At 40.9% G+C, this 18,370-nt stretch overlaps 1 protein-coding gene across 5 annotated transcripts in view; it reads left to right on the top strand.

The window, feature by feature from the left end:
• LOC101120701 (24-hydroxycholesterol 7-alpha-hydroxylase) overlaps nt 1-18,370 on the top strand; it is a 99,445-nt gene that overhangs the window by 10,013 nt on the left and 71,062 nt on the right. For 2 of the 5 annotated variants that reach the window (XM_027958406.3, XM_004018866.6), the window contains exons 2-6: nt 172-307; nt 2,701-2,875; nt 5,977-6,126; nt 7,060-7,153; nt 12,782-12,889. In XM_027958406.3, coding sequence (XP_027814207.1) covers nt 172-307; nt 2,701-2,875; nt 5,977-6,126; nt 7,060-7,153; nt 12,782-12,889 — 663 coding nt within the window. The remainder of the gene's footprint in view (nt 1-171; nt 308-2,700; nt 2,876-5,976; nt 6,127-7,059; nt 7,154-12,781; nt 12,890-18,370) is intronic. The other 3 variants (XM_060403217.1, XM_042237365.2, XM_042237366.2) reach the window with 2 other exon arrangements.

The following is an 18,370-nucleotide window of genomic DNA, read 5'->3' as shown; positions in this document are numbered from 1 at the left end:
GGATGCAACTGAACACACATACATTATACGTAATCTTAATAGTCTTTATTTTGACTGTAATTTCAGTGTTGGGGTTCTTGAGGAACTCTGTCTTAAGAATAACCCATATCCAGTAACTTGTCTATTAGAAATGCTTACTAATCTGATCTCTACTTATGTGTTTTCTTTCAGTATGGACCAGTATTTACAGTCATCGTTATGGGCACCCGCATGACCTTTGTTACTGAAGAAGAGGGAATTAATGTGTTTCTAAAATCCAAAGAAGTAAATTTTGAACTAGCAGTGCAAAATCCCATCTATCATACAGGTAAACAGTATTTTCAGATAGTCCATTTGAAATACAACATGGAATCCCAAGAGCAGTTTTAGGTGACAAGCACCTCTTCACTCCTCTATCAAAAATGAGGCAGACCCATTATTTTATTCTAGAGTAGGGATAGAAGAGAGTTTGTGATGAGTTTGGCCTTTGAAAAACAAATTGTGTGCTTAGTCTCTCAGTTGTGACAACTCTTTGTGGCCCCATGGACTGTAGCCTGTCAGGCTCCTCTGTTCATGGGTTTTTCCAGGCAAGAATATTGAGGTGGTAGCCATTCCCTTCTCCAGGGGAATCTTCCCACCCCAGGAGTCAAAGGCAGGTCTCCTGCATTGCAGGTGGATTCCTTACCATCTGAACCAAGCCCTAAAAATGAATTGTTGGCAATGTCATACATTAGGATCTCCACAAGGCATGTGTAAAAGATAAGGTCACCTCACTGACGTTTACTTGGAAAATATTGGAATTTATATCCTATTAACAGCCCCCAAGATGTCACTGACTCTGTTGTGCTGCTGTGCATATGTTTTACAGGCTGTCGCTCTTTGTTTGATCTCATGTTGCGCCACCCGCTCCTTTATTTTGGCGGTGCTCCGTCTTTTTTGCAGTGCAGGAGAGCTGCTCTTTGTGGCATCGGCTCCCTAGTTGCAGTGTGTGCCTTTAGTTACACCGCAGTATGAGGGATCTTAGTTCCCTGACCAGGGATCAAACCCACATCCCGTGCATTGGAAGGCAGATTCTTAACCCCTGATCCACCAAGGAAGCCCCAGTAAGCTCTTTACTATGGCATTTCCTGACATAGTCCACAGGGTTATTAAGGTGAGTGGGGCTTGGCTTCATATAATTGGTGCCCTTTCTTTCTTCATCCTCAGAGACTGCTGGACTCAACCAGTATACTTTCATTGTGACTGTCTGCCTTTATTTCTCCCCAGGATGTGAACATGCATGCTAAGGCCGTTTGTCTTCCCAGGAATACAGAGCTGGTTCATTTTGCGCCTGATTCTTTCCTCTGCTTTCATAATGCCTATGCTTGCTTCTAACATCTTTCTTGGCTTCCGTTTTTTGCTTCTTTCTTAGGTTCATTTTCCTATAGCTTTTATTCATTTCTTGCCATTAAGACATGAAAGTTTGTTTTCAAGGCTGTTAGTGATCAATAACATGATTATTATTTTTTGTTGCTTGCATGAAAAATCACAGCATGTTGATTTCATTTTTTGACTCTTTAATGCTTCTTGATATTTAGACTGTGGCATTCCAGATGAAAGAAATATAAATACTTGGAAGATTCTTGATCTGTAAATTTGCATATTCCTTCAGAAAAATATACCAACTAACCTATCAGAGGTATATTGAAATGATCACTTTTTTTTTTTTTTTCAGCTCTGCCCTGCCTGAAGGACTTTCATGTTTAAATATTTCTATTTAACAGATAAAATATCATCATATTTACTCATGAGCCAGCTTCCCATTCCTTTTAAATATACCTCTACCACAGAGATGATACATATTCAAGAAATTTAGAAATTATTTTTCATTAACTTATGTGAAATGTAACCTACATGTAATAGGATAATGAAATATAAAATTAAAAATTAGTTTAAAAAAAAGCCTTATTTCAAAGATAATTAAAGAGGGTTAAAGAAAAATATAAAGGAATAATGAGTTCCAAAATTCATGCTCTTTAACACCCAGCAGACCAGGTGTGTCATGAAAGGAGCATGAACACTAAGATAAAGGGAACAATGGAACAGTGTGGGGACTTCCCTGGGGTCCAGTGGTTAAGTGTTCACCTTCCAAGCCAAGGGATGCAGGTTGGATTCCTGGTCTGGTTGCTAATATCCCACATGCCTCATGGCCAAAAAACCAAGACATGAAACAAAAACAATATTGTCATAAATTCAATAGAGACTAAAAATGACCCACATTTTAAAAAAAAAGTCCAAAAAAAAAAAGGGGGGGAGGAAACAGGGGGGCCAAAGCTATTCATGGAGTTAGGAAGATCCTGCTGGTAGAGACAATATTTAAGACACTTAAAGCAGAAAAGTCAGAAGGAGAAATGTATATCTTATAGGTGTGCAAGGGAAGTGAGGGTTGGTTGTCAAAAATAGATAACCTTCTGAGCAGATAGAACAGTTCATAAAGATGGTGAGATGTAAAAAAGAGTGTGTTTTACCTGGAATATGTATTTGGAGGGCGAAGACACTGGAAATACCACTGGAGAGCTGCAAAGAGGGGAGAAGGCCTTGCAGACTTTGTTAAGGCTTTCGCCATCTCACAGTCTGTGTTGATTCTTCACCTTTGGCTCTAGTTCCTGCTGATCAAGACATGTTGACTGTTTACTTCAAGAAGTGGTTCCTTCTTTTGAAAAGTGTTTTCTCTGTTTATAGCATCCATCGCAAAGAACATCTTTTTAAAACTGCACGAGAAACTTTATATCACGGTGAAAGGGAAAATGGGGATTCTCAACCTATACAAATTCACTGGACAATTGACTGAAGAATTACAGGAACAGTTGCAGAATTTAGGTGCTCACGGGACCACAGACCTGAACAAGTTTATGAGGTAAATCGATGCCTTGTTATTTTTGTTTTGTTTTCTGTTTTTGGAATAAGAAAGTTTGAAGCCTATATGTTGGACCTGAAATACAATGTGGTGGATTATGAAATCTACCTCACTAAGCAATTGAAAAATTCTGTTGATCTTTTAAATTCTAATTAATGGGTGGTTTTCATTTAGTACTTCAATTTGAAGTTAAGCAAACAAACCAATAGATCCCAGGTGGCGCTGGTGGTAAAGAACCCTCCTGCCAGTGCAGGAGATGTAAGAGATGGGTTCAATCCCCGGGCTGGGAAGACCCCCTGGAGGGGGGCATCGCAACCCACTCCAGTCTTCTTGCCTGGAGAATCCCATGGACAGAGGAGCCTGGCAGGTTACAGTCCATGGGGTCGCAAAGAGTCAGAGACAACTGAAGCAACTTAGCAGGCACGTAAAAACAAACCAATAAAATCATTTTAGCACATATACAATAATTTCTTCTTAGTCATTCCTTACAATTTTATATGCTCTACATGGGTTTCCTTCATATAATTGTCATGTATCCATCAGAATTTTGATAAAGCATTCACTGCAATTTGTAATTACTAGAACAAGAGGGCATTGAGAGGAGAAGGGAGAGGAGAGAATTGCAAAGTAGAGGGCAAGGTTCCAGGAGATGTTTGTGAGACTTCACAAGGTGGCTGAGACAAAGCCACCATGGGCCTCAGGACTGAGCCCAGAGTCCTCTGAGAGCAGAGATGCTGAGACAGTGAGACAGGAAAGGACAGTATGGGGAGCCAGGTAGTGCTCAGTTCTGTTCCGGAGCTTTTTGACAAATGTCAGGGCTGAGCACGGGAGCCATGTGAAAAATCCCCACCACGTGCAGGGAGATTTGGTAAATTGGAGTTACCAGTGAGGCACTTTTTCATCTCAGGGGGATGCCCTGATACTGGAGGCAGGATTCAACTGTTCGGGCTCAGAAAGCACAACAACATTTACTATTTTGTTAGAAGTCTAGAAATAGAGACAGAAAAAATAAGAATGAAAACAACCAACCAACCAAACTTTTGACATGTCTAATATATACAACAAAACAAAACAAATTAATGATGACAGAAGGAGATCCTGAGAATTTTCAAACAAAAATGGAAGAAACAGCACTTAGTGTTACTAACCTCGAACATAATCTTTGATACTCTTTTGCATAAGTATTCCACAGTAATTTTATTCACTTGAGGGAAAACTTACTGATGACCGATACCATAGACTTCAGAAATATTCACAACCTAAAAGCTGAGAGTTATGTTTTGTTTGGTGGGAATTTTTAGGATTTCAAGCCCTAAAACTTCAACTTTAGCATCTCGAGTTACCCTGAGAGAACTGCTCTGAAAAGGTGAGACCAGGAGCCAGGTCATATAGAAGTTTTGCAGCAAAGGACAGGTAGTCTGAACATCTATCAGAAGATTTTTATTAATCAAAGAAAACCACATATCTCAGGAATTTAGCACGTTTCTTTGGGAATATGCAAGAGTCTGGGCTCACTGAGATCATTCATTTGATAGGCAGCTCAGCTCTCTGGGGCTGATATCCCATGTTTTCACATCTCCAGGCTCCTGGGGCTCACCGCAGGGAGTGGCTACAGTCTGAGGGCTGCCAGATGGCAGGTGTTCTTTTCCTTCCTGAGTTTCCTCCGGGCTCACCAGCTCACCATCAGTGGTGGCTATAGTTGCTGATGACTATGACATCCTTTGTTTACTGATATGGCAGGAAATATTCCATTTCTCACTACTTCATTTGAATTTTCAGTATGGTTCAAAGTCATAAGCTCCTGGGAGATATTAGGAATTTGGTGACTAATATTGCGCTTGATTCTTTGTTTGGTTATTATTATTATTTTTTTTTGCTGCTATCTAAAGGTAAGAGCAGTATCTCGGTTATTGTTGTTATTTGCTAAAAATAAATGCTTGTTGAAATTGTGTTGAATTTTTCTGTGTATCAGCTTGATGAGGACAGAGTATAGGGACAAAATTAAATAGTTAATCCCACTAGGGGATTGCAAGTAGAAAAAAAACATGGGAGGCCCCTATAAGTTAATGATTACTCAAGAAAACACATTTACTTAACCATGAAACCAGGCAGGCTTGCTTAGCAACAAAACCATGCACAGAGGCACAAGACATGCCCCAAAACAATATAACAATAGTGGCATGAGACTCTCACCCAGCTCAGTGAGCTCAGTAAGTTAGGACATGCTCTCTGTACACACGAAAAACAATAATTTATGGACGTAGCTTGACCATGTAGGGACAAGAAAACTCCCCTGCCCAACCAGCAGGAGGAACTGATGATGGAAGCATGACATCTGCTCAAGAAATGGAAAGTCTCTGCTTCCCCACTTTTCCTTTGATTGTAAAACTGTAGCCCAGTAAGTTCTTGGGTTGTAGCCTCCTCTGAGCCACTACTCATAAGCCTCGCAAGCATCCTATCCTAATAAATCACTCCTTATCTATCACTCTACCTCTCACTGAATTCTTTCTGTGCTGAAATGTAAAGAATTATGGTACCAGAGCTCTTCAGAGCCCCCCGAAACACCACCTAAGAGTTTTAAACTCACATTTATCAGGATCGAACAATACTTGCTTAGAAAGCATTTGAAAATCTTTAGATAAATAAGACCACAATTTTACCCCCAAGTTATCTTGAGCACGGTAACCAAATATTAAAAGCTCTTGAGAGTGACTTCCCTCCACTAAATTTATCACATATGATTGCGGGCATGCATGTATGCTAAGTCTCTTGAGTCGTATCTGACTCTTTGCTACCCCATGGACTATAGCCCACCAGGCTTCTCTGTCCATGGAATTCTCTAGGCAAGAGTACTGGAGTGGGTTGCTGTTTCCTCTTCTAGGGGATCTTCCCAACCCAGGGATCTTCCCAACCCAGGGATCGGATTGGCATCTCTGATGCCTCCTGCATTGGTAGGCAGGTTCTTTACCACTGTAGCCTTGGCAGCCCCACATTCGACTGTCTACCCCTAGTATATAGCTGTTCAGTAATAGCTTCTTGTATCCCGTGCCTTTCTCCTTTGGTCATTGGCTCTGACATTTTATCTGTTTCTATCTTTGCAGGCACCTGCTTTACCCAGTGACAGTGAACATACTCTTTAAAAAAGGTCTGTTTCCCACAGACGAGAGGAAAATCAGGGAGTTTCATCAGCACTTTCAAGCTTACGATGAAGGTTTCGAATATGGGTCCCAGTTGCCAGAATGCCTCCTAAGGTAGACAGCTGTTTCCTGTATTAATTCCCTTTTCAGGTTCCCCTCGGCCATTAATATTTGTCACTCCTTTCTTTCTTCTAAGTGGATATAATAGCAGTTTACGTGGAAGAGACAGAAGCTAATTCTTACGACCAGTTAGGTGTGTGTGTGTGTGTGTGTGTGTGTGTGTGAATTGAGGGAGAAACGGAAGAAGAGTGATGGATCATTTCTTTAGTCTCATTTTGGGGAACAGAAACAAGAGGGGAAGGGGAGAATATGAGAATGAAATGAACAGTCTGTTTTGAGACTGTGTCGTTTCCCTGCTATGCATTTCCAGCTTACTCTCACCAGTCACTCCTGCATTATCACGTGTGACTTGGGTCAGAATCAGACTTTGTCCATATTCTCCCCTGAGGCATCAGTAGTTGTGGTCAACTGTATTTCTCACGACTGGCTCAGATAAAAGTTGATGAAACGGTTTGATTAGAAAGTAATGTGATTTTTTTTTTTTTTTTTTTTTTTTTTTTTAGTTTCTTGGCAGTTCGTCTACACTGATGACTGGTCAGAAAAGATTAAAAATTTTGCTCTTGGTCGGTTTGCTTTACCTCATTTAACCTAATCACAGGTCTCTGCGCTAGTTTTTCATCCTCCGGAGACTGGCAAGAGCCAGAGTAAACTTAGGCTGAGCAAGTCACAGGCCCTGTTTTCTCATTCAGCTCCAGTCCCTAGGAATGCAAGCGTTTCTTTGCAAAAGACACTAAAATGTGGCTGCCTTGCCCCCTCAGTTTTCCTTGGGTACTGATAAATCTGAAGGAAGACCTCTCATGAAGTTCCTGCTGAAAAAGAAGACATTTGGAGAATTAAGATTCCATAGACAGTGTCCCTTTTCTGCTGTGATCTATTACTCCTAGAGTACTTTTCTGTTAATTTATACACGTATTCTTTCTCACCTAGAAACTGGTCAAAATCCAAAAAGTGGCTTCTAGCGCTTTTTGAGAAAAACATTCCAGATATAAAAACATACAAATCTGCAAAAGATAATTCCCTGGTAAGTATTCCTTAGCTTTTTTTGTCGTTGTTGTTGTTGTTGCTAAAAATCATGAAATGTGTTAGATACCATTTTGCCATCCACTGTGTTGGATGTTTACATACGTTATTTTATTATTACATCCTCACAACAGGGAGGGAGGACTTAACCCTATTTTCCATAAAGGAAAAACTGAGACTACAGATAAATAATAAGATAATGCAATAGTCTGAGTTTCTTTTTGAATTGATTATTTATGATGGCATAGTGGTAAGGAACCTGCCCGTCAATGAGGGAGACGTAAGAGACGCCGGTTCAGTCTCTGGGTTGGGAAGATCCCCTGTAAGAGGGCATGGCAACCCACTCCGGTATTCTTACCTGGAGAATCCCATGGACAGAGGTGCTTGCAGGCTACGGTCCATAGGGTCACAAAGAGTCGGACACGATTGAAGTGATTTAGCATACACCCATTGATTATAGAGTTGTTTGTGTCAACAGTCTCCGGTGGGAGTTACAGCCAGTTAGGCAAAGATAATAAAGCTTGACAGAGCTGACTTTTTTCCCTGAGCTCACCACCACTCATTGTTTCTCTCCTCAAATGCAACCAGGTAGTATGATATAAAACTTAAAGAGCAAGGCGCCAGCAGTCACCCTTCTAAGTGACCTGCATCTATTGTTCTCTGCGTGTGGTCCCTAGACCGATGGTACCAACATCACCTGGGAACCACTCAGGCAGAAACCCTGGGAGCCAAGCCATCTGTGGTGTAATGCACCTTCCAGATGGTTCTGATGCTTGCTAATGCATGATTCTCAGTCCTGACCGCTCATTAGAATCCTTGGAAGCTTTGGAAAACTACCCGATTCTCCAGACTCACCCTCAGAGGCTGGGCTTCCTTTTGGCCTGGACTGCCTGGACTCAAATCCAATCACTGCTCTGTGACCTTGGATGTGGTGCCTGACCTCCTGGTCTCAAGTTTTGTCACCTACTTCTTAGAGTTGTGGGATCCAGTGAGTTAATATTTGGAAAGCTCTTGGAAGAGAGTAAAGACTATGAAAGAATTTATCATTGTTATCATCACTGAAGAAATCACTTCTTATCTTTTAGCACTTAAAGATGATATCAAATATTTTTGTTCATTTGCTTTTAGTTAACAATAGCAAGTGTTATTTTAAACAACTCTGCTTAAATTGGAGGGGAAGTTCACTTTAGGAAAAAAAAAGGGAATGTGTGAATGTTTGGGGATCTCCCTCTTGAATAGATGGGATAGAAAGTTAGATTGGGTACCAGGACAGCTGGAGAATTAAATTATTTAATGCAAACAATCTTTGCTGTATATCATAAGCTGTCATTATATTCTGCAAGGCATTTCTGAAAAGACAGAAAAGGGGGGAAATCACATCCCCTTTTATTTCTTTTAAAAAAATAATAATACAGTAAAGTACAAAAAATATATAATCACCATATATACATTATTCAGAATTAAACAGTCCACAGCCAAAAGGAAAGGAAGTTAGACTGGGATGCCCTTCACTGACAAACTTTGTCTCAGCTAAGAATTCTATTTTACAAACAGATCTAGACACATTTTTCTTTGCATTATTTTCCGGGATTTAGAGGCAAGACCATATGTGTATAAAAGCTGGACCCAAGTAGATCTGTAATGTAGGAGCCTATAAAACAGGGGTTTTAATGCCCCAGTTAAAACTTCCCGGGATTCCCTTGTGGCTCAGCTGGCAAATAATCCGCCTGCAATACGGGAGACCTGGGTTTGATCCCTGGATTGGGAAGATCTCCTGGAGACAGGAAAGGCTATGCACTCCAGTATTCTGGCCTGGAGAATTCCATGGACTGTATAGTCCATGGGGTAACAAAGAGTCGAACAGGACTGAGTGACTTTCACTTCGCTTCACTTCGTATAGTCCATGGGCTCTCAAAGAGTCAGGCATGACTGAATGACTTTCAGTTCACTTCACTTAAAACTCCCCACTGACAGTAATTCTAGAATAGCATTTATTTTTCTTACTCTGAAGAAATGAGGTACTTTAACCATAAGTACTTGAGCTTCCCCTTTGAATAAAGACAAATTTTGAACTTTGGTGAAGCTTATTCAGTGTTTATGGCTGGGACCGAATTCAGTTTGAACACTCATGAGCTGTGTGACTTCATTTTTTTTAAAAGGCCCTTTCTAAACAAGAGATGCAATCTGCTGGATGACAAAGAGGTTGTGGAGATGGATCTGGCAACTTTATGGGTCATGGAGGAAACTTTGGAGGTGGTGGACGTAACTTTGGCCGTGGTGGAAACTTTGGTGGAAAAGGAGGCTATGGTGATGGAGGTGGTGGCAGCAGAGGGAGTTATGGAGGAGGTGATGGTGGATATAATGGATTTGGAGGTGATGGTGGCACCTGTGGCGGTGGTCCTGCTTATGGTAGTAGAGGAGGCTATGGCGGTGGTGGACCAGGATATGGAAACCAAGGTGGTGGATATGGTGGTCGTGGTGGAGGATATGATGGTTACGATGAAGGAGGACATTTTGGAGGTAACTATGGTGGTGGTGGAAACTATAATGATTTTGGAAATTATAATGGACAACAGCAATCAAATTATGGACCCATGAAAGGGGGCAGTTTTGGTGGAAGAAGCTCGGCAGTCCCTATGGTGGCGGTTATGGATCTGGTGGTGGAAGTGGTGGATATGGTAGCAGAAAATTCTAAAAACTCAGAAGAAAAGGGCTACAGTTCTTAGTATGAGAGAGAGCAAGAAGTTATCAGGAGAGCTGCAAGTTACTTTGAGACAGTCATCCCAAATGCGTTAGAGAAACTGTAAAAATCTGCCACAGAAGGAACGATGATCTATAGTCAGAAAAGTTACTGCAGCTTAAACAGGAAACCCTTCTGTACCGGACTGTTATACCCACAGTTTGCAAAAAGTGCAGCTATTGATTAATGCAATGTAATGTCAATTAGATGTTACATTCCTGAGGTCTTTTATCTGTTGTAGCTTTGTCTTTTTCTTTTTGTTACATCAGGTATATTGCCCTGTAAATTGTGGTAGTGGTACCAGAAATAAAAAATTAGGGAATTTTTAACTTTTCAAAAAAAAAAAATGTTTCTGTTTCCCTCCAGCAGTGTTCACACAGAGTTTATGTCTTTATACCAACAATTTTTTTAAAAACATGGGCTAAGAAGGAAATAAAAGATTTTGTTGTCTTTTACTGTATAAGTGGATTCAATGACCTAGGTTTTGTTTTTTTGTTTTTTTTTTTTTTACTGCACCGAGTCTTAGCGGCAGCATGTGGGCTCCAGTTCCCTGACCAGGTATTGAACCCAGGGCCTCTGCATTGGGAGCACAGAGTCTTAGCCACTGGACCACTGGGGAAGTCCCTCAATGGCCTAGTTAAGCAAAAGACTAGCAGAAGATTTTTTTTTAAATATTATACATACTCTTATCACATCATAATTTTATCATATTTTAACTTGAATGACTTCTCCCATGTTATTCTAGATATATATTAAACTAATGTTTTTATTTAAAAAGACTGTGCTACAGAATAGCCTATCAAGAGAATGAAATATATCTGTAGGATTTTTCAATGAAATATTAACTTTGTACCATAACAACTTGCATTGTAAATCTGATAGAAATCAGGAGTAAATGAAATTTATACGTAAATTATTTTCAAACCTGCTAATCCATTGTTACAAAAACAATAAGACATCACTGACATTTATGAGGTGCTTATTGTGTCCCAGCCATAGTATTACACATCTCACAAATTCATTACTCATTTATTTTTCACAACAACTTCAATACCTGGAAAACAGGGGATTGTTAAAACCAGAAAGCCAGGGTTAATCACTTTTGAAATCACTTTTACATTCTTTGTAAGTAATAGGAACAGCCTCTAGTCATGTGTTTACTTTGATGGTGATGTAATTGGTGTTTTCCATATTATAGAATCTGAAGAAAAACCACTGCATTCTAGCGTAGTGCACTTCTCCAAATCCCTAATCCATGAGTTAAGGATTGAGTCTCCAAGGGGCAGCATAGGCCTAGTGGCTAAGATTGTCCCTAAAGGGCTTTCCTCATGGCTCAGATAGTACAGAAAAGAATCTGCCTGCAATGCAGGAAACCTGAGTTTGATCCCTGGATTGGAAAGATACCCTGGAGAAGGGAATGGCTACACCCACTCCAGTATTCTTGCCTGGAGAATTCCATGGACAGAGGAGCCTGGCAGGCTATAGTCCATAGAGTCTCACAAAGAGTCAGACATGACTAAGCAACTTTCACTTTCAAAGGGCAGATAGCCTAGTAGCTAAGATTATGGGCACTGGAGCCAGGGGCCAGACTCCCAGGATTCAATCCCAGCTCAACCAGTGACAATCTGTATGTCTCTAACAAAGTTCCCCAACTTAATTGTACCTTCATTTCCTCAAATGTAAAACAGTGAAAAGAACAGATCTACTCCTTGGAGCTGGGGTGAGCATTGAATACTTTGATCCCTGTGAAGCCCTTAAAACAGTACTTGCCTTCCAAAGCAGTGACTACTCTTATTTCTATTGCCTATTTAAGATTCACAGTGCACAAGTAAGTTTACTGGCAATGTTACAATGTCTGAGTTTCTTCATGGTGATGGAGATGACCACTGGCAGAGGCAAATCTGGGAAACCTTCCAATGAAGGAAATGCTTTCATGGAATTTGTGTGATGACCTGAGAACAGCCACAGTAGGTGGCCTTGGATGTAGCCCTGATCTGACCTGGCACCGTCCATGTCAAATGCCAGTTCTCTGCATAGTTCTAGAGTATTGCAGTATTTATAATATACTGATTTAGACACAACCAAGATGCCTTCAATTGGTAAGTGGGTAAATGGATAAACTGTGCTACCTACAGAGAATAGAATATTAGTGCTGAAAAGAAATGAGCTATCAAGCCATGAAAAGACATGGAGGGACCATAAATGCATATTACTAAGTGAAAGAAGCTAATATGAGAAGGCTATGTACTGTCTGATTCCAGTTATGTAACGTTTTGGAAAAGGCAAAACTATGGAGAAAGTAGAAAGATTGTTAGAGACTGGGCAGAGATGAGTAGACAGAGCCTAGAGGATGTTTTAGGGACATGAAAATACTCTGTGTGATACTGTAATGATAATAGATGTCATTATGTATTTGTCCAAAGCCATAGAGTTTACAACACCAAGAATGAATCCTAAGGTAAGCTATGCACTTTAGATGATTATCATATATCCATTTAGTTTCATCTTTGGTAAAAAAAAAAAAATGTACAGTTCTGATAAGTGATGCTGACAACAGTGGAGAAGCTATACAGATGTGGGGGTAAGGGTTATATGAGAAATTTCTGTACTCTCCTCTCAATTTTATTGGAAACCTGTAACTGCTCTAAAAAATAAAGTGTTTAAAAAATTAAGCCAGGATTTGAACCAATGTGGTAAAAGTATTGAACCCCGGAGTCCCTACTTCCAATTACTATTCTACCAGTAAGTATGTAAATCCCTTAGCATGCCTGAAATTGCAAACCTAAGAATAGCAAAAATCGTATCTTTCAGATTCAAGAAAGATGATCTTTATTAATATCAGTCTTGGTCACATAGCTCTGGGTTGACAATATTTTTCTTTTTAAACAGACAGTAATGCAGGCTGTACTGGACCTCCTAGAGATGGAAGCAAATGAACAGAAGAGTCCTAATTATGGGCTCTTACTACTTTGGGCTTCTCTGTCCAATACTGTCCCTGTAAGTATATTAGTAAAGGCAGGCATGCATTTCTGTCTACTGTGCTTTCAGTTTTTCCCTTCATTTTTCTTCCTTTTTTATCATTTATTTATTTATCCCTTTATTTTTGGCTGTGTCGGGTCTTTGCTGCTGTGCGGACTTTTATCTGGTTGCAGAGAGCGGGAGCTACTCTCTCGTTGAGGTGTGTGGGCTTCTCATTACAGTGGCTTCCCCTGCTGCAGAACACAGACTCTAGCATGCAGGCTTCAGCAGCTCCCAGACTCTAGAGCACCCGCTCAGGAGCTGTGGTGCATGGGCTTCGTTGCTCCACGGCCTGTGGGATCTTCCTGGACCAGGGATGGTACCTGTGTCTCCCTGCATTGGCAGGTAGATTCTTTACTAGGGAATTTAAAATTAAAAAAAAAAATTTTTTTTCACATGTTATGGGGCAGAAAATGACTGTAATGGATTTGGTTGTGAGATAGGAAAACAAAACTAAGTGCCTAAGGAAATCTGTTAAGATCACAGAGGAGGCACAGCAGAGACCTGAAGTGCACTCTGTTCTTCGTAAGGCAGCATGCAAGAGGCTAAGGGAAGAATTTGCACTTTGGGGTCAGATGTGACAGCACTTGTGTGTGGAGCATTTCTGTGCTTCCTATGTTGGGCAACATGCTTAATATCAGTGCTGCAAAGATGAGTAAGTCTTGACCCCTGCCTTTTATTGGGGAGAGAGTAGATAAATGGGTAGTTCAGTTAAAATTGAGCTGAATCCAGGTATCCTAGCCACAGCATAGGATCTTATGGAGGTAACAGACTCTGATCCTCCATTCTCTTATTGGTAAAAAGGGATAGTAAAACTCCTAGTATGGTCCTAGATTTGAGCCTTTTAATAATCCGTAACTCTCATTTTTCTACAAGATTATTGTGAGGATTCAGGGAGATAAACCAGCTGCTACCCAGGGATCATGAGTTCTTTGTCTTCCCTTGAACCCGTTCTCCTTCCGTGTATCATTTCTGTTGGGATGATGTAGACCTGAAGCTTGTCCATGAGTGGAGCTGGTGACATTAGAACTCACCATACTTCTAAAGAAAGAGGAGTTGTGTTTTTTTTTTTTTTCCTTTTGCAGTCACAGATAAGATTTGTCATAGCAGAAGGATACAAAGCAAAATCAGCAAAGGAAAAAGGGGAGCTGGGGAGGATGGAGTCCAGGGAGAACCAGGTGCAAGCTTCCAAGAGTCTTCTCCCTGCAGAGTCACGCAAGATACATATCATTCCTCCAGCAATTAAGTTGTGACAAACTTTGGGAAGTGTTATGAACCAGGGAAGCTCATTAGAGACTCAGTGTCCAAGATTTTCTTGGGGGCGTTGATCACAAAAGCGCCCTCTGCCTAGCATCATCGACATTCCAGACTCTCAGAAGGAAAGCAGGTATTCCCTATAAGCCTCGTTGTTTGCACAAAAATGTAGTTGCACTGAGCCCCTCTTAGAAGTTCAGGTGACGGGGATGAGAACAGAGATTTTTGAACTGTTTCCTTTTAAAACTGTTATGAATTAGAATAACGCTACAAGACTTGTCTGACACTTGATGATTGATGCACAACCATTTCCTGTGTCAGGAGGATTTTATGTTAGCTTAAGTTGCACTTATATAATTTGAGAGTTTAAAGGTTAAACTTTTTATGTGTTTGTTTTCTACTAAACAGGAACTTTTAACCCATGTATAATGTTAAATGTATTCTTTTTTTTCTTCTAACAAATAGAAATAAGATGTGTTAAGTATTATTTGTTACTCCTTCCTCAGGCAAAAGTTGTGGAAGGCTTTCTAAGTATCAATGTTTTGGTTTCCTGTAACCCATTATAAAGAAAGTGAAAGTTGCTCAGTCATGTCCAATTCTTTGCGAGCCCATGGACTATATAGTCCATGGATTCTCTAGGCCAGAATACTGAAGTGGGTAGCTGTTCCCTTCTCCAGGAGATCTTCCCAACCCAGGAATCAAGCTGGGGTCTCCAACATTGCAGGTGGATTCTTTACCAGCTGAACCACAAGGGAAGCGCAAGAATACTGGAGTGGGTAGCCTATCCCTTCTCCAGTGGATCTTCCCAACCCAGGAATCAAGCCGGGGTCTCCTGCACTGCAGGTGGATTCTGTAAAGAGCAGAAATAGAAATTCTGGCTTCTCTGTTCAAGTGTGTGTCAGTCACTAAAATATATATTTCATCTAGGGTAGGAGAAAGTAAAAATAGTCTACCCTCTCCCTTTCTTTACGTACCTCTAATACTATTCTCTGATTTTTCCTTACGCAGTTCTTTTGGAAACTGATGAAGCTATAGCAAAACTAAAAGGCAGATATCAAAAGCAACTCCCCAAGCAGCAACAAAACAGTCACTCCTGTCATAGGATTAATTTTCAAGATCTCATTAGAAAGGACCCCCTGGAAGAAAGGGACACAAAGCCCCATTGATCTGACCCAGGGGAAGTCAGTTTTTTTGGAATCTGTTCCTGGCACTGGTGTGAAAGAATTTAAATCAATAATTTCAGAAAGCAAGTGTCTGACGATCAGTGAAAGTTCTGTCTTTACTGGTTCTTGTTGGCACTTCCAAGAGGCAGCTGGCGTGCAGGCAGAGACCCTGAACTGGCTTTCGAGTCAAGACCAATGCCAAATCCCAGCGCCATATGACAGTGGGCCAATTGTTTAACTGCGAGCCATAGTGTCCATATCTATAAGATAGGATGAATGTTATCTGCCTCATAGGATATTGTGAGCATTATGTTTTTAAGGAGTGGAAAGTGCCTTATAGTCCCTGGCTCGAAAAGCATTCACTTTCTTTCTTATAAAAAGCAACACCATTGTTTCAATCAGTCATTTTGTTCAGTGGCCCACTAATAATGAACTGCCTTGGCGTCCAAAACTTGACCTCTCTGATGCCCTAGGGTGGGAGTAGCTGCTGCTGTTCCCAGCAGTGGCCTGGAGAGCCTCCAAAAGCCCTGCCAGAGGTGTGGATTATGGGGCCTGTGCTTCCCTGGTGCCTAGATCAAATTCTACTCTCTGCTGTGTCTCAAGGTCCATGGAACTCAGAGCTCAGGCATCAGATGGGCTTGGTACGGGGCACCAGGAGGCTCTTTTATGAGACCAAGGTCTTGGTGAACTTCGGTGGACTGGTCCAAGATATTAACCACAATTTATGAAATTATTTCTATAGGAAACCCAAATCCAAAGTCCAAGAAATTCCTGACTACCAAATAAACTTTTCAGGAACATTGTTCCAAACCAATCTCAAAAGTTGGCATTTTACCTTTTCAATCTGCTTCTCTGAAGCTCTTTCTAAACACTTTCAGTCGTGACGATCCTCCACCCCTCCCCATCCCCCACTCAATTCCCACAGCATTTATTGTCTGTGCCATCTGCTGCCTGTATATTTAGCTCATTTTTTTCTCTTGTATCTCTCTCATACTTTGAACAGATGTGAGAGTCCTTTGGGCAGGAAGTATGCCTTCTGTAAGTTTTGTGTTTACCGTGGTTGATGGAAGACTGGCTGGCTGGTTGTAGAGATTCCACCAATATTTGTTAAGTGTTTCCTCTGTTGGTTGGTTTGTTTTAATTTGGCTGTGCTGGGTCTTAGCTGTGCACACAGGATCTTCGGTCTTGGTCATGCCATGTGGAATCCTCAGTTGCAGCATGCGAACTCTTAGCTGTGGCATATGAGAGCTAATGCCCAGACCAGGGATCCAACCTGGGCCCGCTGCCTCGGGAGCTCAGAGTCTTAGCCACTGGATAAGCGGGGACGCCTCCTAGTAAATCTAGTTCTGAATGGAAAAGCAAAGGAGGCTGAAAAACATGCTCAGTCCATCTTGTCCCTGACTCAACAGGCAGAGCTTTCCTCCCCATCTCTTCTTTCCTGTGTTCTTACCTTTTCAAGATGATGGAAAGGCATTTTGGTGGCTGCTTCTGAAGCTCAGTGAGTCCAGTGGTCCTTCTTTTTCCCCAGCCCTTACCATGTATGTGACCCCTCTGACAAAACGTGAACTGGTACTTTTGGGAGAAGTGTTGAACTCTTTTGCCAAATGTGGTGCACGACAATCCCAGGGTCATATATTCTTACTCGTTAACTCAGTCGTGTGTATAAACCTGTTACGCACCATTGCTCTTCTCTGTGCCTTTCTGTTTAAAAGAGTGATCTTTTAAATTTAAAAGATTTTATGTAGACTATAATATAGATTTTTAGAAGAAAATCTGTTAAGAAAAGAGGCATCAAAGACAGTAACTAACACCACTGTACAACCATTTATAGTTTAACTGAATTCCTTGAGTTTGCTTTAAAAATGAGTAATAGCCAATTTTAGTCAATCTCTAAAACTGCAATTAACCACATAAAACTTTAAACCCCTCTTTTGTAGAAGTGAAAATATATGCAGTATTACTAAGATGTATTTTTCCCCCACTTGAACTCTGAGTCTTTAATTAACAAGTCCTACTGTATAGCATAGGGAACTATATTCAATATCTTGTATAAACCTTAATGGAAAACATATGAAAATATATGTAATATTGTATTAATTTCTGCTGTACAGCAAAGTGGCTTAGTTGTATACACATGTATACATGCTTCCCATGTTGATCAATGTTAAAGAATTCACCTGCCAAGCAGGAGACACAAGAGACACAGGTTCAATCCCTGGGTTGGGAAGATCCCCTGGAGGAGGAAATGGCAACCCACCCCAGTATTCTTGCCTGGAGAATCCCAGGAACAGAGGAGCCTGGTGGGCTCCAGTCCATGCAGTCACAAAGAGCCGGACACGACTGCAGCAACTGAGCATGCATGCACCCTCATATATACATATATATACACAAATATATACAACTAAATCACTTTGCTGTACAGCAGAAATTAACTCAACATTATAAATTGATTTTACTTCAATACGATAAATTTTTTAAAAAGATGGATTGAGTATGGAGTGTCTATTAATTAAATCCAGTAATTCCAGTAATTCAGCACTTCCCCTATAGATAATGGAGAAAGGGCCCGTGTTGGGAGAAGGTGATGAGAGCTCACTGAGCATGTTTCCTCTGAAAATGAACTAGTTGCTATCTTGGGTAAGTGTGTCCTAATCCGAATACATCACACAAAGTGAGTGGGTCTTGGGCTTGTAGAGGCCTCAATTCTCCGTTCACTTTGCTTATGTAGACAGTGCCGTGTTTATCCCCACAGTATCAGTTTACTGTCACAAAGGGGACAGCAATGAGTAGGATGGAATTTGGTTTTGTATTGTGAAGAAGGCTGAGTGCCGAAGAATTGATGCTTTTGAACTGTGGTGTTGGAGAAGACTCTTGAGAGTCCCTTGGACTGCAAGGAGATCCAACCAGTCCATTCTGAAGGAGATCAGCCCTGGGATTTCTTTGGAAGGAATGATGGTAAAGCTGAAACTCCAGTACTTTGGCCACCTCATGTGAATAGTTGACTGATTGGAAAAGACTCTGCTGCTGGGAGGGTTTGGGGGCA

The sequence above is a fragment of the Ovis aries genome, chromosome 20 (assembly GCF_016772045.2).
Source record: "Ovis aries strain OAR_USU_Benz2616 breed Rambouillet chromosome 20, ARS-UI_Ramb_v3.0, whole genome shotgun sequence".
NCBI lineage: Eukaryota > Metazoa > Chordata > Mammalia > Artiodactyla > Bovidae > Ovis > Ovis aries.
Note: the sequence above shows the minus strand (reverse complement) of the source record. Positions and strands in the feature narration are given on the sequence as shown.